Below are 21,337 nucleotides of genomic sequence, written 5' to 3' on the forward strand. Positions count from 1 at the left end.
GTGGTTGCTGGTTACATATGTAGCCCTCCAGTCATGTTATTTATTTATTTATATTATTTTTTGAGATAGAGTCTCACTCTGTCACCCAGACTGGAGTGCAGTGGCATGATCTTGGCTCACTGCAACAGCCCCCTCCCAGGTTCAAGCAATTCTCCTCCCTCAGCCTCCCAAGTAGCTGAGACTACAGGCGTGCACCACCACACCCAGCTGATTTTTGTATTTTTAGTAGAGAGGGGGTTTTGCCATGTTAGCCAGGCTGGTCTCGATCTCCTGACCTCAGGTGATCCACCTGCCTCGGCCTGCCAGAGTGCTGGGATTACAGGCTTAAGCCACTGTGCCCAGCCTATTGCTTTTTTTGTGATAAAGTCTCACTCTGTCACCCAGTCTGGAGTGCAATGGTGCGATCTCGGCTCCTGCAATCTATGCCTTCTGGATTCAAGCGATCATCCTGCCGCAGCCTCCTGAGTAGCTGGGATTACAGGTGTGCATCACCACACCCAGCTGATTTTTGTATTTTTTGTAAAGATGGGTTTTTGCCATGTTAGCCAGGCTGGTCTTGAACTCCTGACCTCAAGTGATCCACCCACCTCAGCCTCCCAAAGTGCTACAATTACAGGTGTGAGCTGCTCCATCCAGCCTCCAGTGATGTTTTATACACATGCAGCCACATAGAGAGCCCCTCCTGCACCCCTCCAAAATGGCAGCACAGGCCCCGGCTGTTGTGTGTCGCAATCTTTGCATCTAACTGTGTATTTTGGCCATTCATCCATGGTAGCAGAGAGAGGGCCACTGCACAGTCTTCTGCTATAGGGATGAACCATAATGATTAAGCCTGTCTGCTATTGACAGGTATTTAGGTTGTTTCTAGTCTTTTTGCTCTTAAAAGCAAGGCTGCAGCAAAAGCACATGCTTGGTGGACCACGTCTGTCTCTAGGTTGGGTATTTAGAAAGCTATGATATTGCACTGCAGCTTCATAAAGAAGCCATGATTATCCATCACTTTACTGAGGAAGCTCAGGGGTAGTTCTGTATGTACAAGTCAGGCAGGTGATAACGCAAAGCAAACACTCTGCCCAGGCCTGTGTGTCTTTTTTTTTTTTGAGACCAAGTCTCGCTCTATCACCCAGGCTGGAGTGGAGTGGCACAATCTCAGCTCACTGCAACCTCTGCCACCTGAGTTCAAGCAGTTCTCCTGCCTCAGCTTCCCGAGTAGCTGGGACTACAGGCACGCGCCACCACACCTTGCTAATTTTTTGTATTTTTAGTAGAGATGAGGTTTCACTGTGTTGGCCGGGCTGGTCTCGAACTCTTGACCTCAGGTGATCCACCCACCTTGGCCTCCCAAAGTGCCGGGATTACAGGTGTGAGCCACTGCACCTGGCCATCCCTGTGTGTCTGAAAGCCAGTGTTCCTTCCACTTCCCTCCCTGTTCCTCATTTCTTCTGCAGGCCCTGGGAGCACCCCCTGCTCAGGGCTCTGTGGCTGACCATATAAAGCGTCAGAGAAAAACTGGAGCTGCTTCCTAATACGGTCACAAGAGGGAAATCCTGGGCCTGCAGCTGGGACTTGCTGGTGGCACAGGGCCCATGAGATGCCGGCTGGGACACAGGAGGCTGGGATGCTGAAACCTCTGAATTTAACCAGCTGGAGAAGGGCTCGTGGGGCCAGAGAGGCAGAAACACAGCCAACTATGGTTGCGCTGGGTCGAGGTGAAGGAGAAGTAGCTGAATGATGTGGGAGGAAGAGCCAGATGCTGAAGCCCCACGGCCCTGCCGTGAGATGTGCGGCTGCCTGCACCGGTCTTACCTTCGCTCCATGGTCATACACTGGCTTGCTTAGAAAGCTTTTACAGAACTCAGCAGAGATTCAGATCTACCTGGAAGTATGGATTAAGTGCTTGTTGTGTGCATGGCACTGGGAGAGATGTCCCAAACAAAGAGGATGAAAATCATATTCCTCTTTCAGAAGCTGGTGATGGAGTTGAAAAGGCAGTGTGGTCCTTCCTTTTTTTTTTTTTTAATTCATTTTATTCTTTTTTTTTTCTTTGAGACAGTCTCACTTTGTCACCCAGGCTGGAGTGTGGTGGCTTGATCTCGGCTCACATAACCTCTGCCTCCTTGGTTCAGGTGACTCTCCTGCCTCAGCCTCCTGAGTAGCTGGGATTACAGGCATGCGCCACCACACCCAGCTAATTTTTGTATTTTTAGTAAAGACGGGGTTTTGCCATGTTAGCCAGGCTGTTCTCAAACTCCTGACCTCAAGTGATCTGACCTCCTCGATTTCCCAAAGTGCTGGCATTAAAGGTGTGAGCCACCATGCCCGGCCTCTTCCTTCTTTTTAAAAATTCCTTTTATTCTTTTCTTTTCTCTATCTCTCTTTCTTCCTTTCTTTCTTACTTTCCTTCTTTCCTTCTTTTTTTTTTTTTTAGAGTCTCACTCTGTTGCCCAGGCTGGAGTGCAGCACCATGATCTCAGCTCACTATAACCTCCACCTCCTGGGTTCAAGTGATTCTCCTACCTCGGCCTCCCGACTAGCTGGGATTACAGGCGCCTGCCATCATGCCTGGCTAATTTTTGTATTTTTAGTAGAGACGGGGTTTTGCCATGTTGGCCAGGCTGGTCTCGAACTCCTGACCTCAAGTGATCTGACCTCCTTGGCCACCCGAAGTGCTGGGATTACAGCTGACTGAGTGTCTACCCTGTGCCTGGCACTGTGCGGGGTGCAGGAGATACAGTAGTGTGTGGGTCACAGTCCAGGAGGTAACATTTAGGCAGAGCTCTAAAAGAGGAGAGGGAACCAGCTGGGAAGATGAGGGGAAAAGTGTTCCAAGTGGAGAGAACAGCATATTGAAGGCTCTAAGGTGGCAAGACTTTCCCTCTCGTGAAATGAAGGGAGTATAGTAAGAGTCACTAAATAACATTGATTGAGCACCTACTACATACCAGCCGCCATGCTAAATGCTTTTCGAGCATTATCTCGCAGCACATCTATGAAGGGCTTGTTCGTATGCCTCCCTGTTTTGTAGATGAGGATAAGTGAGACTCAGAGAGGTTAAGGGACTTGCCCAGGGTCACACAGCGAAGAAGTAGCAAAGTGAAGGTTCAAATTAAAGTACCCCATACCCAGTTCTGAGCCCTTAGCCACTGCCCTTTACTGCCTCCAGGTCAAGGGCTTGAGTGAGGACAGGTTGGGCTGTAAATGATACCTACATTCAAAAGGGGCGTGGCAATGGACATGGCCCCAGAGGAGCTGGAGACGGAGTCGAGGCCTGAAGGAGGGTGGGGCTTGATTGACCTTTGTTCAGGTGACGACAGACTGGGCGCTTCTCTTTGGGAGGCTTGTCCTGGGGACAGGGGACACCTATTGAACCGGACATGGCCCCTGGCCTGGCTCAATGCAGTCCACTGAGTACCTACTGCCGCCGTGCAAGGCCCCCAGGTCACGGAGGTGAAGTCAGGCTGTCCCTGCTCCCAGGAAGCTGTATCATTAATTTATTCCCCTGGCATGCATTTAGCAAGCATTTAGTTAGCACCTATTCTATACCAAGGCCTGTGCTGGGACTGAAGAGGAGAAAGGGTGTTCCCCGGCCTCAAGGCACTTGCAGCTGGTGTTTGCAGGATGGGTGGGAGGGTCCTGGGTGATGGAATGGGGAAGAGGGGTGTCCAAGCAGGCAGCCCCCCACTCCCAGCCCCACCAGGCTGGATGTTGCTCCTGGGCCCCACTTACCTCTCACCCTTGCTTTGCTTCTCCATTTCGGTCCAATGGAGCTGCTTATACCAAGTTGCTTATAGTTCACCCCCATGGACCCCGTGTCCTGTTTTTCTGCCCATGTCCCTGCTTTGTCTTGAGCTGGTTAACACCTTGTTGTCCTTTAAGACTCAGTGCAGGGAATACCTCCCCACCTGGAGGTTTCCCTCACCACTCCCAATGTGGGTTAGGGCCTTCCCTTCCTTGTTCCTATCATTCTCTGTTCTTATGACGTGTTTTAATGTACTTGTCTCCCCCTCTGATTTAAGTTCTTTAAGAGCAGGAGGTATCTATCATTGATTTCTTTATCTCCAGCTTCTGACACAGATGTGGTATATAGTAGGTGCTCAGTAAATGGTTGATGGCTATTTAGACAGGGATATGTTGACTCATTCATGCTCCTTTTAGGGGATGGTGAGAACGTCTGTCTCCATCAATCCTGTTTCTTTCTTTCTTTTTTTTTTTTTTTTTTTTTTTTGAGATGGGGTCTCCCTCTGTCACCCAGGCTGGAGTGCAATGGCACCACCTTGGCTCACTACAACCTCCCTCCACCTCCCAGGTTCAAGTGATTCTCCTGCCTCAGCCTGCCGAGTAGCTGGGACTACAGGCATGTGCCACCATGCCCTGCTAATTTTTTGTATTTTTGGTAGAAACAGGGTCTCACTGTGTTGCCTAGGTTGGTCTTGAACTCCTGAGTGTGAGCAATCTGCCCTCCTTGGTCTCCCAAAGTGCTGGGATCATAGGTGTGAACCACTGCGCCCAACAATCCTGTACCTTCAAAGAATATCATTCCTCCGCAGCACCCCCAGACATTACATACCATTGTCCCTGAGCAGACTGAGCCCTGGAAGGACCTTCCCACTCTCTCTTTTTCTTTCTTTTTTTTTTTTTTTTTTTTTTTTTTGAGACAAGGTCTCACCATGTCACACAGGCTGGAGTGCATGGCACAATCACGGCTTACTGCAACCTCAACCTCCCAGGCTTAAGCAAACCTCCCACCTCAGCCTCCCAAGTGGCTGGGACTACAGGTAAATGCCACCATGCCCAGCTAATTTTTAAATTTCTTATAGAGATGGGGGTCTCACTGTGCTGCCCAAGCTGGTCTCAGACTTCTGGGCTCAAGCAGTCTTCCTGCCTTGACCTCCCAAAGTGCTGGGATTACAGTTGTGAGCCACCACACCCAGCCAGACTTTCCCACTCTCTAATTGGCTCCAGCCCTTGACTAAAAGCCCCTTGAGGGCTGGGATCCTGTGTTTTTTTTAATGTTCTAATGTAGTCCCAGCACCTTTTGCATGGCATCTGGGACATAATGAATGAATGAATGAAGGAATGAATGAATGAACGAACGATCAGTAGTTTTTGTTTCTGTCGGATGGGCCTAGGCTGGATAGCATAATGGACCATGCTCATACCTGGGGGTGGGCCAGGCTGGGCTTGGTGCTGCCAGGATCTTCTTTGGTGACCTCGGTCAAGTCACTTAACCCTCTGTTGCTTGGTTCACCCTAGCTGTAACTGAGAGATGGATCTGTGGTTCTCCCTAAGTCACTTGCAGGGAAGAGGATACGCTTTATGGCCATCAGAGTCTTGGGCAGTACTGATGTTTATCGTTTGGGGAAAGCAGTTCCTGTGAGACGGGTTGGAGCCTGTCTCCTGAACTGTGACCTCAACCATGGGAAAATCTAGTATCCAGTAAGGAAAAATCATGACAATAGTGCCTTACCACGTACAGAATGGCGGGACTCACCTTGTGCCTTGACTCCTCCGTCCCTGATCTGGTTATTTTCAGATGCTCCTATTCACCCAGTAGGAGAGGACTGCTGTTTTTTAAATGGTAAAGTGCATATAACATAAAATTTACCATTTTAAACATTTTAAAGAAAACAGTGCCATTAAGTGCATTCACAATGTTGTACAGCTGTCAATTTCAAGACAGGGTCTTGCTCTGTCACCCAGGGGCTAGAGTGCAATGGTACAATCATAGCTCACTATAACCTTGAGCTCCTGGGATCAAGCAATCCTCCTGACTCAGCCTCCCAAGTAGCTGGGACTACAGGTGATCACCACCATGGCCAGCTATTTTTTTTTTTTTTTTTGTAGAGAGGGGGTCTGGCTGTTGTTGCCTGAGCTGGTCTCAAACACTTAGCCTGAAGCAATCCTCCCACCTTGGCCTCCCAAAGTGCTGGGATTACAGGCATGAGCCACTACACTTGGCCCCAGAGCATTTTTATAGCCTCAAAAGGAAACCTTATACCCATGAGCAGTTCCTCCTCATTTCCCGCCTCTTTCCAGCCCCTGGGAACCACGAGTCTGTTTTCTGTCTCCATGGCTTTGCCTACTCTAGACACTTCACATAAATGAGAGGATAGAGTACGTGACCTTTCGTGCCTGGCTTCTTTCACTAGGCATATTTTCAAGCTTCATCCACATTGGAGAGCTCATGTCAGTGTTTGTCTCCGTTTTGCAGATGGGGAAGGTATTAATGATCAGGAGCAGGCGCTGTGGGGTAAACAGGAGTTCTAGTTCCCAACTTCCCTCCAGCTGTGTAACCTGGTGACAACCTCACCACGCCTCGCTTTGCCCTCCTGTCAAACAGGCGGTGGGGAAATCACTGTTACTGAGTAGTTGTGAAGATGCCATGAGGAGATGCCTCTGCCATCTTCTAGAGACTGAGTCACTGGGGTTTCTTCTTAGATATGGACATTGGGAGGTCCCAGAAAGAGATCAGAGGGTGGTGGGAGGAGAGAGAGCTTGGAGGATTATTACCTTTTCCTCCCTCCCTCCTGGACCACAGTTTTGGCAGCTGTGTTTCTATATGGCTGTGGATCCCTCTGGACAGCCCCTTTTTAGGGGTGTGTGGCTTTCTATGCCTCCAATGTTCAGTTAACGACATTCCCTCTCTGGCTGAGTGCGGTGGCTCCCACCTGTAATCCCAGCACTTTGGGAGGCTGAGACTGGCGCATCACCTCAGCTCAGGAGTTCGAGACCAGCCCGGGCAATATGGTGAAACCCTGTCTCTACAAAAAATAAAAATAAAAATTACCTGGGCATGGTTGTGCACACCTGTGGTACCACCTACTTGGGAGGCTGAGGCGAGAGGATCACTTAAGCCCAGAAACTCAAGGTTGTAGTGAGCCAAGATCACCCCACTACACTGCAGCCTGGGCGACAGAGCAAGACCCTGTCTCAAAAAAAAAAAAAAGTAAGCAACATTCTCTTCTGTTCTTGCTCTTCAGACTTAACTGCTCCCGTCACTGGTTGGGTTTCTTTAATTCTGCACACATATCTGTAAACACTCTTTTTATTAAATGTTCCTGAGTTAATATCTTAAGCACACTGTTCATTTTCTGTGCCACCTGTTAAATGATGAGCATTTAATATGATTGTCAGCATCCAAAAAAGATTCTGCGTAGTGCTTAGTTTGGTGCCCAACACATAGTAAGTGCTCAATGAACGGTGGCTGTTATTTAAGCCAGTGAGGTCCAGGGAGGTACAGTGGCAGCTCGGAGGAGTGGAGCTGAGATTTGAACCCAGAGCTCTTCAAAACTCCACAGTTTGGCCAGGTGCAATGGCTCACACCTATAATCCCAGTGCTTTGGGAGGCTGAAATGGGAGAATTGCTTGAGCCCAGGAATTTGAGACCAGCCTGAGCAACACAGTGAAACCCACGTCTCTACAGAAAATATAAACATCAGCCAGGCCTGGTGGCGCCCGCCTGTAGTCCTGGCTACTCAGGAGGCTGAGGTAGGAGGATCACCTGAGTCCAGAAAGGTCAAGGTTGCAGTGAGTCATGTTCACACCACTGCACTCCAGCCTAGGTGACAGAGTGAGACCCCATCTCAAAACAAACACAAAACCCCCCACAATTGCAAAATAAAACATAGGCAGCTTGGAAACCCACTCTCGCCCTTTCTCCTCTTCCCACATACCTGGAATATCAGTGAGGCCCAGGGTTTCCACTAAGACTCCAAGCTCCAGTTTCCCCATCTCTAACATGAGAATACTGAGTGCTTCTGTGCGATCTGTCTACCCTGGAGGAGGTCTGGAAGTAAGCTGGGTTCTCTGTCTGCAGACGTACTCTGGCCTCTTCTGCGTGGTGGTCAACCCCTATAAACACCTGCCCATCTACTCGGAGAAGATCGTCGACATGTACAAGGGCAAGAAGAGGCACGAGATGCCGCCTCACATCTATGCCATCGCAGACACGGCCTACCGGAGCATGCTTCAAGGTGAGTGAACTCAGGGCTGCACGGGGCCAGCTCCAGGGAGCCCCTCCTGTCGTGCTTGTCTGCAGTTCTTGCCAGGAATGTGGAGTTTGGCAGGCACTGCGAGGGACCAGGAGTTACTGTGGCTGAAAAAGGGAAAAAGCAAAAGGAACATCTGTGTTTGCAGCCTGGGAGGGTGAGGGAGAGCCAAGAGCTTGGGCAAATACGGGCATGGGCCCGCTCCAGCTCCAGCTCCGGGGCTCACTGCCCAAGGGCCCTGTCGGGCCAGCTGTCTGCAAAGGATGGAAAGAGGGTGGGGAACAGCCCTGGGGCTGAGCCATTGTGGTCTGTGTTGACACCTACCTGTCCCTCAACCCCTGTGGGACTGTGGGTAAATATCTTTTCCTCTTCAGCCTCAGTTTCCTCATTTGTCAAAAGGGGTGATAGTCTCTATCTTGTAGCTTCTTGTGAAGATTGTTAATGCTGGTTTTTCCAAACTTAAGACTTGTGCCTATTACTTTCATGTTTATACGTTATTATTTTTACTATTGTTTTATTATTTTTGAGACAGGGTCTCACTTTCTCGCCCAGGCTGAAGTGCAGTGGTGCCATCTCGGCTCCCTGCAACCTCCGCCTCCTGGGCTCAAGCAATTCTCCTGCCTCAGCCTCCCAGGTAGCTGGGACTATAGGTGTGGACTGTCATGTCAAGCTAATTTTAAAAAGGTGGGTTTTTTTGTTTTGTTTTTGTTTTGTTTTGTTTTTTTTTTGGAAGTGACAGGATCTTGCTATACTGGTTGGTCTCAAACTCTTGGCCTCAGGCGATCCTCCCACTTTGGCCTCCCAAAGTTCTGGGATTATAGGCATGAGCCACTGCACCCAGGCCTTCTCACCTTCTATTTAGAACACTTTGGAGCCCCTGAAATAGCCACCCCCAAGTCAAACAGAGGGACTAGGCAGTTAATGCAAACAAGTGTACCAGGTCAGGCGAAGAGTACAAGAAACTCGAAAACTCACACCCCCTCTGAAAGGGCACCAACAGGTGGGAACCCAGGGATCTGAGTTGGGAGTTGAGAGGAGCCCAATTCTGGAAGTTCTTGAGGCAGGAATCCAGGTGTGCCTGAGAGATGCCACGACCCCGCCCCCAAGGTAGAGGGACTCAGGTATAAGTGCCCCAACTTTCTGACAGTTAGCCAGACTCCACAGGTAGGACCAGAACCTTGGCCCTTCTAGGCAGGGCCTGCCATTACCTCCAAAGACCAGCAGGTGGAGCCTTGCAAGGGCAATCTTGGAGCTGTAATCTCAGGTTGTAAAGTGACGGCTCCTGGAGTCAGGTATCTGTCTTTGTATTAAACACACAAACACACACATTCTTTATGGTGTCCCTTGATGGAAGAGTATTTACAAAGTGGTTCGTGTACACCTTTGGGAAGCTGAGCATCACAGACCTCAGTGTTCCTATCATTTGGGGTGCTTTTGGTTGCAAGTAAGATAACAACTAACTAAAGTGGCTTAACCAGTAGGAGTTCATTGCCTCACACAACGGGAAGTCTAGTGGCTGATTTCAGGGTTGACTTCCTTGGGATTTTTCTCAGCTTCTTCCTCATGGTCACAAAGTGGTAGCCATAGTTCCAGATATCACGTTTTCATGTGATAATATCCAAAAGCATGAAGGAAGTGGAGGGTAAGGTTCTTTCCCTGTGTCTCTCTTTTTTTTTTTTTTTTAAGTCAGATAGAAACTTGGTCATATGCTAACCCCTACAGCAATCACTGGCAGAGGGGATTGGAGTGTTTATGATTTGTTTGAACTATTCCTGGTTCTTTTTTTTTTTTTTTTTTTTTTTTTTTTTTTTTTTTTTTTTTTTTTTTTTGAGACAGGGTCTCACTCTGTTGCCCAGGCTGGAATACAGTGGCATGATCTGAGCTCACTGCAACCTCTGCCTCCCGAGTTCAAGTGATTCTCCCACCTCAGCCTCCAGAGTAGCTGGGATTACAGGTGTGTGCCACCATGCCTGGCTAAATTTTTGTATTTTAGTCGAGACCGGGTTTCACCGTATTGGCCAGGCTGGTCTTGAACTCCTGACTTCAAGTTATCCACCCGCCTTGGCCTCCCAACGTGTTGGGATTACAGGCATAAGCCACCATACCCAGCAATTCCTGGTTCTTTTCTGGAGCTGAGGTCCCACTAAGCACATTTTAATCTAAATACCAAAAAGAAAGAAAATTCTGTTAGCAAAGGAGAAGGAGGGGGAGCGACAGATGGGTAAGCATTTCTACAGTGCTCTGAAAAAATTTATTTGTAACTTGAAAAAGTCTTTAATATTGTATATTCATTCTAGAAAAACTTAAACTTATATTTAAGTAAAAGAGAACTTGCTGGCACCTATGATTCTATCATCCAAAACTCATCACCATTAACATTTTGTTACGTGACCTTTCATTACACTAACTGAACTAAATGGCATGAAATGAAGGGAATTTTTACTATCTGAAGATAATTCGTTCCAGAAAAAGATCACTTAAAACAGAGACCAAAGTTTCACTGTAGATAGTATGTGTGTGGAGGAGGGAAAGAGAGTGGGCAAAATATTTGACTGAGCTTGAAAAATGACATTGCAGGCCAGGCACAGTGGCTCACGCCTGTAATCCTGGCACTTTGGGAAGCCCAGATGGGTGGATTGCTCGAGGTCATGAGTTCGAGACCAGCCTGGGCAATATGGCGAAACCATGTCTCTACAAAAAATACAAAAATTACTTTGGTGTGGTAGCACATACCTGTAGTCCCACTTCTTGGGAGGCTGAGGTGGGAGGATCGCTTGAGACCAGGAAGTGGAGGTTGCAGTGAGCCGAGATCACGCCACTGCATTCCAGCCTGGGTGAGAGAGCCAGACCTTGTCTCAAAAGAAAAGAAAAGAAAACCAACATTGCAAATTATAAAAATAGGTTAATTTCAGCTTACATGTAATAAGAATTTTATTTTAATTACGAGTAGGTGCTAATTTGTAGATTCAGTATAAAATGAATTAAGAGTGAGTGTGGGGTTTTTTTCTGTAACTTTTTTTGGGGTGAGGGATGAAATCATGTGAGCATAAAACGACATCTTCATGTCATGCTTGACTTCTGCAGCCCGAGCTAAAAAGGATCATTCTTACAGATTTATTTGATGGGTCACCAGTTTTCCTAAGGGCTTCTTTTACTTCTTTAGTGTTTAAGTCTCTCAAAGCCCCTGTGGTCTTAGCATTCATTCAGCTGTGAATTGCCCTGAATCTTTTTCTTTCTTTTATCTTTCTTTCTTTCTTTTTTTTTTTTTCGGATGGAGTTTCCCTCTTGGTGCCCAGGTTGGAGTGCAATGGTGTGATCTCAGCTCACTGCAACCTCCGCCTCCTGGGTTCAAGCGATTCTACTGCCTCAGCCTCCCAAGTAACTGGGATTATAGGCATGTGCCACCACACCCGGCTAATTTTGTATTTTTAGTAGAGATGGGGTTTCACCATGTTACCCAGGATGGTCTCGATCTCCTGACATTGTGATCTGCCCGCCTCGGCCTCCCATAGTGCTGGGATTACAGGCATGCGCCATCACACCAGGCTAATTTTGTATTTTTAGTAGAGATGGGGCTTTACCATGTTGGTCAGACTGGTCTTGAACTCCTGGCCTCAGGTGATCCTCCCACCTCGGCCTCCCAAAGTGGTGGGATTACAGGTGTGCACCACCACACTTGGCCCCTGAATCTTTTTTTTGGCCTTTCCAAGGCCACTGACTTTGCCAGTCACTGCACCTTATTTTGCAGAACTGCCACTTTGTTTTGTGTTCATATCATGATGGTGGCTATTGATACCCGATAATTGGCAAGGTGAAGCCACTGAATCGTTGGAGAAGGAGGTTTCGGTGGAGTTTGATCGCTCTTGTAGTCATTGAAGAATATTTTTGTGTTGTGGGGACTTTTGCTTTCCTAGACCAGCAGTCCCCAACCTTTTTGACACCAGGGACCAGTTTCGTAGAAGTCAGTTTTTCCATGGACCGCAGGGGAGAGATGGTTTGGGATGATTCGAGCGCATTACATTTATTGTGCACTTTATTTCTATGATTACATTGTCATATATAATGAAATCATTATACAACTCACCATCATGTAGAATCAGTGGGAGCCCTGAGCTTGTTTTCCTGCAACTAGACGGTCCCATCTGGGGGTGATGGGAGACAGTGACAGATCATCAGGCATTAGATTCTCATAAGGAGCACACAGCCTGGATCCCTCTTAAGTGCAGTTCACAGTAGGGTTGGTGGTTCTATAAGAATCTAATGCCGCCTCTGATCTGAGAGGAAGCAGAGCTCAGGCAGTAATTGGAGTGATAGGGAGTGGCTGTAAATACAGATGAAGCCCACTACTCACCTCCTGCTGTGCAGTACCAGTCGGTGGTTTGAGATGCCTGCGCTAGACCACCTCTTAACTGTGAGGCAATGTTGTAATTGACAAGGACACCCTGTGTTCATATATTTGATTCCTCATGGTCTCTAGGTTTTAACACAAAATTGCATAGTCAGCTCTCTTGAAACTACTTAGAAATGCTCACTTGACACATAGTAAGCTCCAATAGGAAATGACTATCATGATTGAGCACAGCAGCATGTCTCCAGTCCTAGCACTTTGGGAGGCCGAGGCAGGAGGATCACTTGAGGCCAGGAGTTAGACACCAGCCTGGGCAACATAGTGAGCTCTTGTCTCTACAAAAAAATAATTAGCTGGCCACAGTGCATGAGTCTGTAGTCCTAGCTACTCTGGAGGCTGAGGCAGGAGGATGGCTTGAGCCCAGGACTTCAAGAATGCAGTGTGCTATGATCGTGCTATGGTACTCCAGCCTTGGCAACAGAGTAAGACCCTGTCACGAAAGAAAGAAAGAAAATGAAAACCGTGAATATGCACATCCATAAAAGATAAACTCTTAATTTAAATGTTAACCAACACCTGCTATGCCCTCGTCTATTTTGGCATGACCTGGTGCTTTCTGGCAAATCATTGATGGTGGACTCCAAAAATAAAAAGAATCGGGCACGGTGGCTAATGCCTGTAATCCCAGCACTTTGGGAGGCCGAGGTGGGGGGATCATGAGATCAGGAGATCGAGACCATCCTGGCTAACGTGGTGAATCTCTGTCTCTACTAAAAATACAAAAAAAACTAGCCAGGCACGGTGGCAGGCGCCTGTAGTCCCAGCTACTCAGGGGGTGCTGAGGCAGGATAATGGTGTGAACCCAAGAGGCGGAGCTTGCAGTGAGCTGAGATCACGCCACTGCACTCTAGCCTGGGCAACAAAGCGAGACTCCATCTCAAAATAAATAAATAAAAAATAAAAAGAATGTCAAAAATAATGGAGAAAAATTTAAGCTTTGGAAGAATTCCGTTCATCTGCTTAATTTTTTCTTCATTCCCAAGTAGGAAATTGGTTTTTGTGAAGAAACATGTAGGCCCAGTGTGTTGACTCCATTGATAAATGGCACAATCTCATTCTGTTAAGTCACCGGGCTACGATCCACACTAAGCTTACCATGAAGGTGGAGAGAGAAAGCTAGCACATGTGGCTTCTTCCTTGAGTTCTTCATGGAAAAGATGGGGTGTGAAAAGGCGGGACTGAGGAGGGATGGGTAACACACATGCACTGAATATAAGGTGAAGCATTGCAGTTGTGTCACATAGACAGTAAGTTCCTGAGGACCTATAAACTCCATCCTTCTTGCATGTTCATCATTGTATCTCCAGCACATTTTCTGGTGCCTGGCACATAGTAGCTGCTCAGTATTTGTTGAATCAATGAATTATTAGAGTTATTTATAGAAAAGAACCTACCAGGGTCAGGATGGATGGGGTGGGTTATTTGAGAGAGGTGGGGCTTTATAAGCCTCGAAGAATGGTTTGCTAAGGTGAGAGAAGGGGGCAGGGATGGCTTTCTAGCCAAGAATAATAAAAGCATAAATGTAGGGGTGAGAATGGGTATGATGAGTGTGGGAGGAGCTGGTTTAGAAGGGTTGACTAGTATACTGTGGCAGGGAGCTCAGAGCCAGAGCTCAGCCCTTTGCTGCCTCACAGGAGTTGGGAAAATGGGAGGGACTTTCTAAGAGATACTTCACAACATGGCACCCTCCCAAATGGAAGCCAAGCCCCTTGAGGGTACGGGAAGAGAAGCTGATACTTAAAATATGTATCTTATATCTGCATATGCATAAATTATGTCATGTTTATTTTTTAAATTCTCCCCCCCTTTATTTTGAGTCAGAGTCTCGCCCTGCCACCCAGGCTGGAGTGCAGCAGCACGATCTCAGCTCAGTGGTATGATTTCGGCTCACTGCAACCTCTGTCTCCTGGGTTCAAGCAATTCTTGTGCCTCAGCCTCCCGAGTAGCTGGGACTACAGGCACACACCACCATGCCTGGTTAATTTTTGTATTTTTAGTAGAGTTGGGGTTTTGCCATGTTGGCCAGGCTGGTTTCAAACTCCTGACCTCAGGTGATCTGCCCGCCTCAACCTCCCAAAGTGCTGAGATTACAGGCATGAGCCACTGCGCCCGGCCGTGGTTTGTTTTTGGAAAGATGTTACATACAAATTCAAAAGGTGAACTTCTCCCTTCAACCTTTGTGCATTAGACCCTTATCTTCCCTCCCAAGAGACAATTATGGTTTCTAGTGTATGAAGTTTTCTCCTAGAGATATTTTTGCAAGTATAAGCAAATAGGTATCTATTTTCTTCCCTAAGATTTCCCTACAAATACTAGCATTCCATATATATACAGTTCTATATTTTGCCAGAGGGTGTTACATATCAGTGCATGTAGGAATTCCTTGTTCCCTTTTTTAAAAAATTGGTTTTTATTTTTGTTAAAAGTATTCATGCAGATGGCTTAGAGTCAAGTAATTTTTGAAGGCTTATTAAGAAAAATAGCCATCCTCTGCTACTTCTCAACTCCTTTAATTGATTTTTTTTTTTTTTTTTTGGTATTTACCACCATATCTCTGAAAACAACACTTGATCATTGTGCTGCTATCTTAATTTTGTTTTCAATTTTAGGTATCATCTATTGACTTCCCTCCATGAAAGATGAAATTTAGCTCATTCACCCCCTGGATTTGCCCCTATTTCCTCATTCCAATACACATGCCTCATATCAGAGTCCCAGTATAATTTTATCTTAGTTTTGACAAACTCAGTGTTCAGAGTTTCCATTATTATGACTATGTAATGCTATCTAGAGTTTACATTATTATGATTATGTAGATGTTATTCGAAGCTGAGCTTTGCACTGCTTTGTGACTATTTTTCTTCTTTCTGTATGACTTTTCTTTTTCCTGGAGTTAGCAATTGCCTTTTTTTCCCCAATCTTGTTTTCCATGTACTTAACCACCAATTCTGCCCCAAAATCTTTCTAAATGTGTTAATCTCCTTTTAATATGTCCAGACATGTATTGGATATCATATTGATATCATCTCCTTGAATGTGATCTCTACTATAGCCTTCTGATCTGCCCTGGCTTTCTCTATAGCTAGTAACTGTCATGTAGGATCTTTTTCACCATCCTTGAAATTCCCCTTAATGCTTTCATAGTGGATTCCTTGTTTCCCAGTTTTCATGTCTTCCTCTTTCTTGCTTTACTCTCCTGCTTAAATCAAGCACTTTGTCCAGTAGCTTCCCAAGAAAGAATGTACGTGATCTTGAGGCATTGAGAACTTCCATATCTGAGAGGCTTGATGCTTCTCTAACACTTAAAGGATAGTTTAGCTGGGTTTAAAATTTCAGGCAAGAAAGTTGTTTTCAGAAAGTTATAAATAACTTTTTTGCCTGAGCTTTTTAAGGCATTTGTGTTGTTGCCTTCTAGTTTCAGTTTTGAGAAGATGAAACCCAATCTGATTCGTGTGTGTGTATGTTTGTGAGTGTGTGTGTGTGTGATTATATTCACCTTCCTGGCTGGGAATATTCTTGATCCTTTGTACATGACCAGTTTTTGTTTTTCCTCCTTCTCTGGAAGCTTTTAGACTGTCTTTGTACCCCTATTCAGGATGATGGGACTTGCTATGAGTCCATTTTTATTTGTTATCCTGGACACTTAGTGGCCCAATTAATCTATAAACTTGTGTCCACAAATTCTGGGAAATTTTGCAAATTATTTCCTTGATGCTGTCTTTCTCCCTGTGTTCTCTGTTTCTTTTTCTTAGAAGTCTTTTTATTTCCATAATGGAATTCCTAGACCAATCCTATAATTTAAATCTCTTTCTTTTGTCATTTTCATCACTTTAATGTTTTTAATGGTATTTTCTGGGCACTTACCTCAACTTTTTTCCCTAACCCTTCCATTGTGTTTTAAATTTCTGGTATATATTTTATTAAATTCCAAAAATTCTATTTTATTTTTAAATGTTTCTTTCATATGACATTCTTTTTCTGTGGATGCAATATCCTGTTTCTCAGAGGATATTTAATGCAGAGTCTATTTCCTCCAAGATACATATTTTCCTAATTGTTTTAACTTCTGTCTGTCATATTAGTGGATTTCTTCAGATGTCTTGGGATTCTTGGCTATCCATTCATCTTGGATGCTTTAGTGCACAGGATACCAAATTGTTGATGGAAGCTCAGAGCTTATAGGATGGGCTTGCTGATGTGCTTGGCTATAATATGAAAGCGCTGGGCTACCCCATTAGGACACTTCTGTTTCGTCTTTCAGTCTTTTGTTCATGGGCTAATCTGATTCTTCAGAGAAGGTTTGTAGAAAAATCTTCTGCCTGGAGGTTAAAGATTTGTCTAGCATCATTTTGAGGGTCTAGTTGAAAAGAAGCTGAGGGTTTCAAAATGTGCAGTGAAATTTGTACATTACCTTCCTTCTTTCAGTATGGTTCCTGGTGTCCCCCCAGGACGGAGACCCTCTGTTTAACCCTCACCAGAGACTAAACCCACCACCTTCTGTGGGGTGTGAGAAGGGCAGTCACTTGGCTTCAGGGAGTGCAGAAGATATGGGAGGGGTCTAACAGTGCCTTATATTTGACCCAGTCCTTATGTTTTTGTCTCCTCCTTGATCTTTTCTTCCAGAGGCCCCTGGCATTGCCAGTTTCTGAGGTTTGGGGCAGAAATGGGGAATTCGGTGTTGAAATTAGGTCGTTTCTCACCTTTCCTCACTGCTCACCTAGACTTTTTTCTTGGTACCTTTTTTTTTTTTTTTTTTTTTTTTTTTTTGAGATGGAGTTTCACTCTCGTTGTCCAGGCTGGAGTGCAATGGCATGATCTCGGCTCACTGCAACCTCCACCTCCCGGGTTCAAGTGATTCTCCTGCCTCAGCCTCCCAAGTAGCTGGGATTACAGGCATCCGCCACCACACCCGGCTAATTTTTGTATTTTAAATAGAGATGGGGTTCAACCATGTTGGTCAGGCTGGTCTTGAACTCCCGACCTTAGGTGATCCACCCAACTCGGCCTCCCAAAGTGCTGGGATTACAGGCGTGAGCCACGGTGTCTGGCCTTTTTCTTGGTACTTTTCAATGCTTATCCCATTTTCTGTCTTCCAAGATGGCTTTGCTGTTCTCCCCTCTCTAGTTCTTTTTAAACTGCCTCATGTATTTTTACAGTTTTTGGTTTGTTTGTTTGTTTTGGGGGGATGGAGTTTCCCTCTTGTCACGCAAGCTGGAGTGCACGATCTCTGCTCACTGCAGCCTCCACCTCCCAGGATCAAGCGATTCTCCAGCCTCAGCCTCCTGAGTAGCTGGGATTACAGGTGCATGCCACCATGCCCAGCTAATTTCTGTATTTTTAGTAGAGACGGGTTGGCCAGGCTCGTCTCGAGCTCCTGACCTCAGGTGATCCACTCACCTCAGCCTCCCAAAGTACTGGGATTACAGGCGTGAACCACCACGCCCGGCCTTTTTACACTTTTTTTTTTTTTTTTTTGCCTTTTCCCCCCTCTTTTGTGTGGAGAATGGGGTCTTGTTATATTTTCCAGGCAGGTCTTCAACTCCTGGGCTCAAGCTTTCCTCATGCCTGTGCCTTCCTAAGAGCTGGGATTCCAGGCATGAGCCACCATGCCCGGCTAAACTGGTTCATGTATTTTTGGAAAGTCTTTTACAGTTATTTTAGTAAGGTTTAGGAAGGAAGAGAGCTAAATGCATGCACTCAGCCTACCATCTTCTCATGGGAATTCTCTCATGCCTTCTTTTACAAAGAAGTGATAATAATAATCATGGATTTTTATTATATGCTTCCTATAAAGCTCAGGGCTTTACAGAAATATTCTCAGTTAATCTTTACCACAAACCTACAAGGTGGACAGGACCAGATTAGGAATTTTAAAATTAAGCCCTGAAACTATTAAGGTGCAGGCATACGTCATAAAAAAAAATTAAATTATAAAGTAAAGAAGGCTGACAAAATTGTTTTTGTTTTTGCTTTTTTTAGAGACAGGGTCTTGCTCTGTTGCCCAGGCTGGAGTGTAATGGTGCGATTATAACTCACTGCAGCCTCAAACTCCTGGGTTCAGCAATCCTGCCTCAGCTTCCCAAGTAGCTGAGACTACAGAGATGTACCACCATGCTCAGCTAATTAAAAAAAACAACTGTTTTTTGTTTGTTTGTTTTGAGACAGAGTTTCACCCCTGTCACCCAGGCTGGAGTGCAATGGCACGATCTCAGCTCACTGCAACCTCCACCTCCTGGGTTCAAGTGATTCTCCTGCCTCAGCCTCCTGAGTAGCTGGAATTACAGGCGCATGCCACCATGCCCAGCTAATTTTTGTACTTTTAGTAGAGATGGTGTTTCACCGTGTTGACCAGACTGGTCTTGAACTCCTGACCTCAGGTGATCCACCCACCTTGGCCTTCCAAAGTGCTGGGATTACAGGCATGAGCCACCGTGCCCAGTCTTTTTTATTTTTGAGACAGGTTCTCACTTTGTCACCCAGGCTAGAGTGCAGTGGCACAAACACGGCTCACTGCAGGCTTGACCTCCTAGGCTCCAGTGATCTTCTCACCTCAGCTCCCCAAGTAGCTGGGACTGCAGCCATGCACCACCACACCCGGCTAATTTTTGTATTTTTTGTCGAGACGGGATTTCACCATGTTGCCCAGGCTGGTCTTGAACTCCTGAGCTCAAGTGATCCACCTGCCTAGGCTTCTCAAAGTGCTGGGATTACAGGTGTGAGCCCACTGTGCCTAGTGAAAAAAATTTTTTTTTTTTTTTTAGAGATAAGATCTTACTGTGTTGCCCAGGCTGGTCTCTCATTCCTGGCCTCAAGTGATCCTCCTGCCTTGACCTCCCAAAGTGCTGGGATTATGGGTATGAGCCACCGTGCCCAGCCTAAAGTTGCTATTTTTCCCATGATGTTTATCTTCGTGGTGCTTATGAAATGGCAACTATGGCATTCTTCCTTCTTGTGCATGCCTGTGTGGGCGTGCCCTCAGCATATGCTTACAAGGTTTATTGGGTGATCCAACGCTAGCCGCAAGAGCTATTATTAGCCCCCTTTTACAGCTGGGAAAACAGACTCAGAGGAGTGGAGAACTTGCTGCAGATTTGTTAAGTGTCAGAGCCAAATATACACTTGGATTATCCTGACTCCAAAGCCGGAGTCCTGCTGGTCAGTTGGTGACACCGGGCAACCACAGGGATCCCCCTCAATCCCACGGAAGGCTGTCTACTGTCTTCATCTCAGAGTGTTGACAGCTCAAAGCTTAGGAGGCTGGAGCTGAGTTCAATAAAAGAACGTGATGAATAGGAGAAAAGCGCCATTAAAGCCCTCCAGACAAGAACCACTTTGGAGCCCCTCCATGGGTCCCTGGGGTGTAGGAGGGGCAGGAAAGCAGATAAGATTCCATTCTGAGCCTCTGCACTTGCCCTATGCAAGATAGCCACAAGTAATGGTTTGTCCGCACCTCATTAGCAACAAATGGCCACGCTCAGGGGATTAAAAAAAGAAATAACAGCCAGCCTTTATCAGCTTGGGGCTCTTGGCTAAGTCCTCTCTAAGCTTAAGACAACTCTGCGGGTGGAGTGATCCAAACGACTTTCTCCACTTTGCAAGTTCCCACACTCGGCTGTATCCTTCTGCTTGAGATTGGCAGCCCCCTGGGGGATGGTTCCTGCTCACCCAACTCCCCTGAGGCTGCTCCCCAGTAGAGGCAGAGAGAGGAAGGGGACTGATGTCCTCAGGGCCCCTGCAATATGTCAGGACCTGGGTTCACTGCTCCATCAATCCCACATTGCTCGGCCCTCACTAGCACCACACAGGGTGGGTGGCAGCCTCCCCATTTGATCGATGGGGAAAACTCAGCACACCTACTTGGCCCCAGAACTGAGAGTCAAACCTGGGGACCCAGCTTCGCTGCCCTCAGAATGTTACTCTTCCCTCCTAGGTAGCGTGGTATAGATAGTGTAGTATTCTTGTCCCCATATAACGGAAGAGGAAACTGAGGCCCCCAGAAGGCTAAGGGACTAGCATAGGCCTTGTGTCTTAGCCTGTTAAGGCTGCTATATCAAAATACCATAGACTGGGTGGCTTTTAAACAGATATTTGTTTCCCGTGGTTCTGGAGGCTGGGAAGTCCAAGATCAAGCTTGGTATCTGGTGAGGGCCTAGTGCTGCCTTCTCGCCGTGTCTCACGTGGGGGAAGGGACCTGCTAGCTCTCTGGGTCTCTCCCCCAATGAGGATTGAACCCCCATGATCTCGTCACCTCCCAAAGGCCCCACCTCCTAATATCATCACTTTAGGGGTAAGGATTCCAGCATATGAATTTGAGGGAGACATGAGCATTCAGACCATGACACCTTGTAATCAGAAAGGGGTTAAATATCCTTGGTTGAATATCCTGTCCTGCCGATTCAGAATCACTGCTGTCTATAACCTCTTCCCTAGATCACTATTTTAGATGATGATGATAAAGATGATATTAACGGCAATTACCAAGCTCTTAAATGTGCTGCGGGTAAAACAATTTTAAGCTCTTTCTGAATCCAGTCTCTTTCAATCATCTTCATGCCCTTGAAAGGTCTGGAATTTTGTTGATTTCCCTGGTGAGGAAACAGGCCCTGGGGGCAGAGGTGATAGGGTGGAGCCAAGAAGTAATTCCCAGCTGTTTCTCTGCAGAGGCAGTGCTGCTACAAACACATCTCCAGGAAGGGGTACAGCCAAATGCTTCTCTGTCTCTTGTGGGTTTTGCAGTGGCTGTCAGCTATGTGTCTGGCCCGGTTGGGAATGATGGGAGACTGTGTGTGGGAATGAATGGCTCTGTCTGGCTGGCTCAGTCTTTACAGAGGTGCTAGGAGTGTCTGTTTGGTGCTCTGACTAATCATGAAAAGTTCACCTTTTTTATTTTTATTTTATTTTTATTTTTGGTACCCATGGTGCATTACAGGGAAGGGAGACA

The 21,337-nt window shown here is 46.4% G+C and overlaps 1 protein-coding gene and 1 long non-coding RNA gene across 2 annotated transcripts in view; one reads left to right on the plus strand and one right to left on the minus strand.

Annotated features, from left to right (window-relative positions):
• LOC749124 (polycystin-1-like) overlaps positions 1-21,337 on the plus strand; it is a 97,124-nt gene that overhangs the window by 5,815 nt on the left and 69,972 nt on the right. Inside the window, 1 exon segment of the mRNA XM_054668965.2 lies at positions 7,817-7,973. Within this exon segment, the coding sequence (XP_054524940.1) occupies positions 7,817-7,973 (157 nt within the window).
• LOC129137398 (uncharacterized) lies at positions 3,486-7,817 on the minus strand. The gene is made up of 2 exons (XR_008539978.2): positions 7,674-7,817; positions 3,486-5,564 (listed from the first exon to the last, which is right to left on the minus strand). It is a non-coding gene; the product is annotated as an uncharacterized LOC129137398 (long non-coding RNA).

The sequence above is a fragment of the Pan troglodytes genome, chromosome 18 (assembly GCF_028858775.2).
Source record: "Pan troglodytes isolate AG18354 chromosome 18, NHGRI_mPanTro3-v2.0_pri, whole genome shotgun sequence".
NCBI classification, from domain to species: Eukaryota; Metazoa; Chordata; class Mammalia; order Primates; family Hominidae; genus Pan; species Pan troglodytes.